Source organism: Arachis duranensis, chromosome 2 (genome assembly GCF_000817695.3).
Source record: "Arachis duranensis cultivar V14167 chromosome 2, aradu.V14167.gnm2.J7QH, whole genome shotgun sequence".
NCBI lineage: Eukaryota > Viridiplantae > Streptophyta > Magnoliopsida > Fabales > Fabaceae > Arachis > Arachis duranensis.
In genome coordinates, this window is record NC_029773.3 from 2,858,999 (window position 1) to 2,860,813 (window position 1,815).

The 1,815-nt window shown below is 30.6% G+C and overlaps 1 protein-coding gene across 1 annotated transcript in view; it reads right to left on the minus strand.

The window, feature by feature from the left end:
• LOC107472786 (uncharacterized) overlaps positions 1–1,295 on the minus strand; it is a 2,211-nt gene extending 916 nt beyond the window's left edge. The window contains exon 1 of the mRNA XM_052257627.1: positions 820–1,295. Within this exon, the coding sequence (XP_052113587.1) occupies positions 820–1,157 (338 nt within the window). The 5' untranslated portion in view covers positions 1,158–1,295. The remainder of the gene's footprint in view (positions 1–819) is intronic.
• Between the last annotated feature and the right edge of the window lie 520 nt (positions 1,296–1,815).

The following is a 1,815-nucleotide window of genomic DNA, read 5'->3' on the forward strand; positions in this document are numbered from 1 at the left end:
GATAACCAGGAAAACGATATGCAATAGGAAAAAGAAGCATAGCTACAAAGGGCATGCATCATTACACATTTTTTGGGGGTAAAGTAAGATTACACTTTCAACTGCTATTCAACTTATAATTACCAACAGTTCAAAACTATCAATGACAGAACATGTTTATTCATTTAGCATAATCCTCTTGCTTTTCCAAAACCAATCCCCTCACTTGGTTCACTATCAATAAATCCATGTAATACTCTTTTTTAAAATTAATAGCTAAAACCACAAGTTGGGCAGCTACTAATTAAGAACAGATTAGCAAAACCTATAAGACTACAATTATAAATTGGTAGAAGGTCACAAAAGATTAGCTCAACAGGAAACAATGAAAATTTAGTTGAAAGCAACTATATACCAAAGATAACTATTCTAACTTGACACTTGAACTAAACGAAAAAAACTCAACCAAAACACTTAGAAAAGAAAGAGGGACAAATTACAATGAGCTGCCCTTATATTAGGTCATGCACTCATGCCTACACCTACATTTTACAAAATACAAGAGTACCAAGTATCATATAACCTAAACCTTAGAAAGCTTAGTGTATAAGCCTGTATGTTTGATTTTGAGATAATAACTGTAACAATCAAATCCTTCTTCAAATGTTACGTTACAATATTGAAAACAATAGACCCAAATTAAAAAAAATAATAATTAAAAAAAATAAGGCAACCAATTTAAACTCATGAAAATATAGAAAGCACCGAATTTGCCACTCTCCTACTATGCCCAACAATATTATGCAAAGATTGATGAAAATTTTCCCAAAAAAAAAGTACCTGTAGATGTCAAAGCTGAGTTCCTTGTAGAACAAATCAGGGAATTCTTCCCTCAAGGTTCGGATTGCGTATCCCAAATTCACATAGTAATTCTGCTTCTCTTCGTCCTCTTTGCTCAGTCTCGAACTTTTCTTAACATTCTGATCCAAACCCACATTCAAAACGCCCAATTCCTTCACTTTGCAAGAGATTTTCAGCTCACGATTCGACCCAATTGCCCTAAGAGTACCCTTCTTAGTGTAGGGTCTGAAGCTGTAGAGCTTGCTCAGATTAGGGTTAGGGTTTTTGACAATTTGGGGCGCAATTGACATTTCCGGGTACTGTATTAGAACGGCCATCGTAAATTTTGGAATTCTCTTCCTATGAAGATACAATGAATTGAAATCAGAAGAAAATCGAGCGAGAAAATCTCATTTTCTTTTTCCGGGAAAATGTGACTCGGGAACTTTCTTTTTTGGGTGAAATGAAAAAGAAGGGTTATGTTATGGTTTTTTTGGATAATTGGAATTATTGACATTATTAAGTAAGAAAAATATGCGATTGGTTGGATTTTCCTTCTGTTTTCTCCATATCTATTTTTTTCGTAAAACAAAAGCACAAAATTCTAGAGGATAAAAAAAGGGACTATTAAATCCAATTAAATTAGATGATCTAATAATTAATTTACTAATTCGTTTTGATAAGTATCACAATTGTCATCGGGCAATAATGATAAGAATCCAATAAACGTAATAGTTAGACTATGGTTGTAGTGTCGATATAGGTGGTGAATGTTACAATACTTTCTTAATTTTCGAGTTTTAAAATTTTATATAATTTTAATAAAAAAATATTATTAAAATTTAAAATTTAATTTATTTTGCGTTGATTTAGGTTAATATTTAATGCATACTGATGAAATCAATAAACAATTAATACTTTTTTTGAAAAACTACAAACATATTAATTACAACTTATAAATATATTTTTAATAAATGATAATTATAATTATTATAT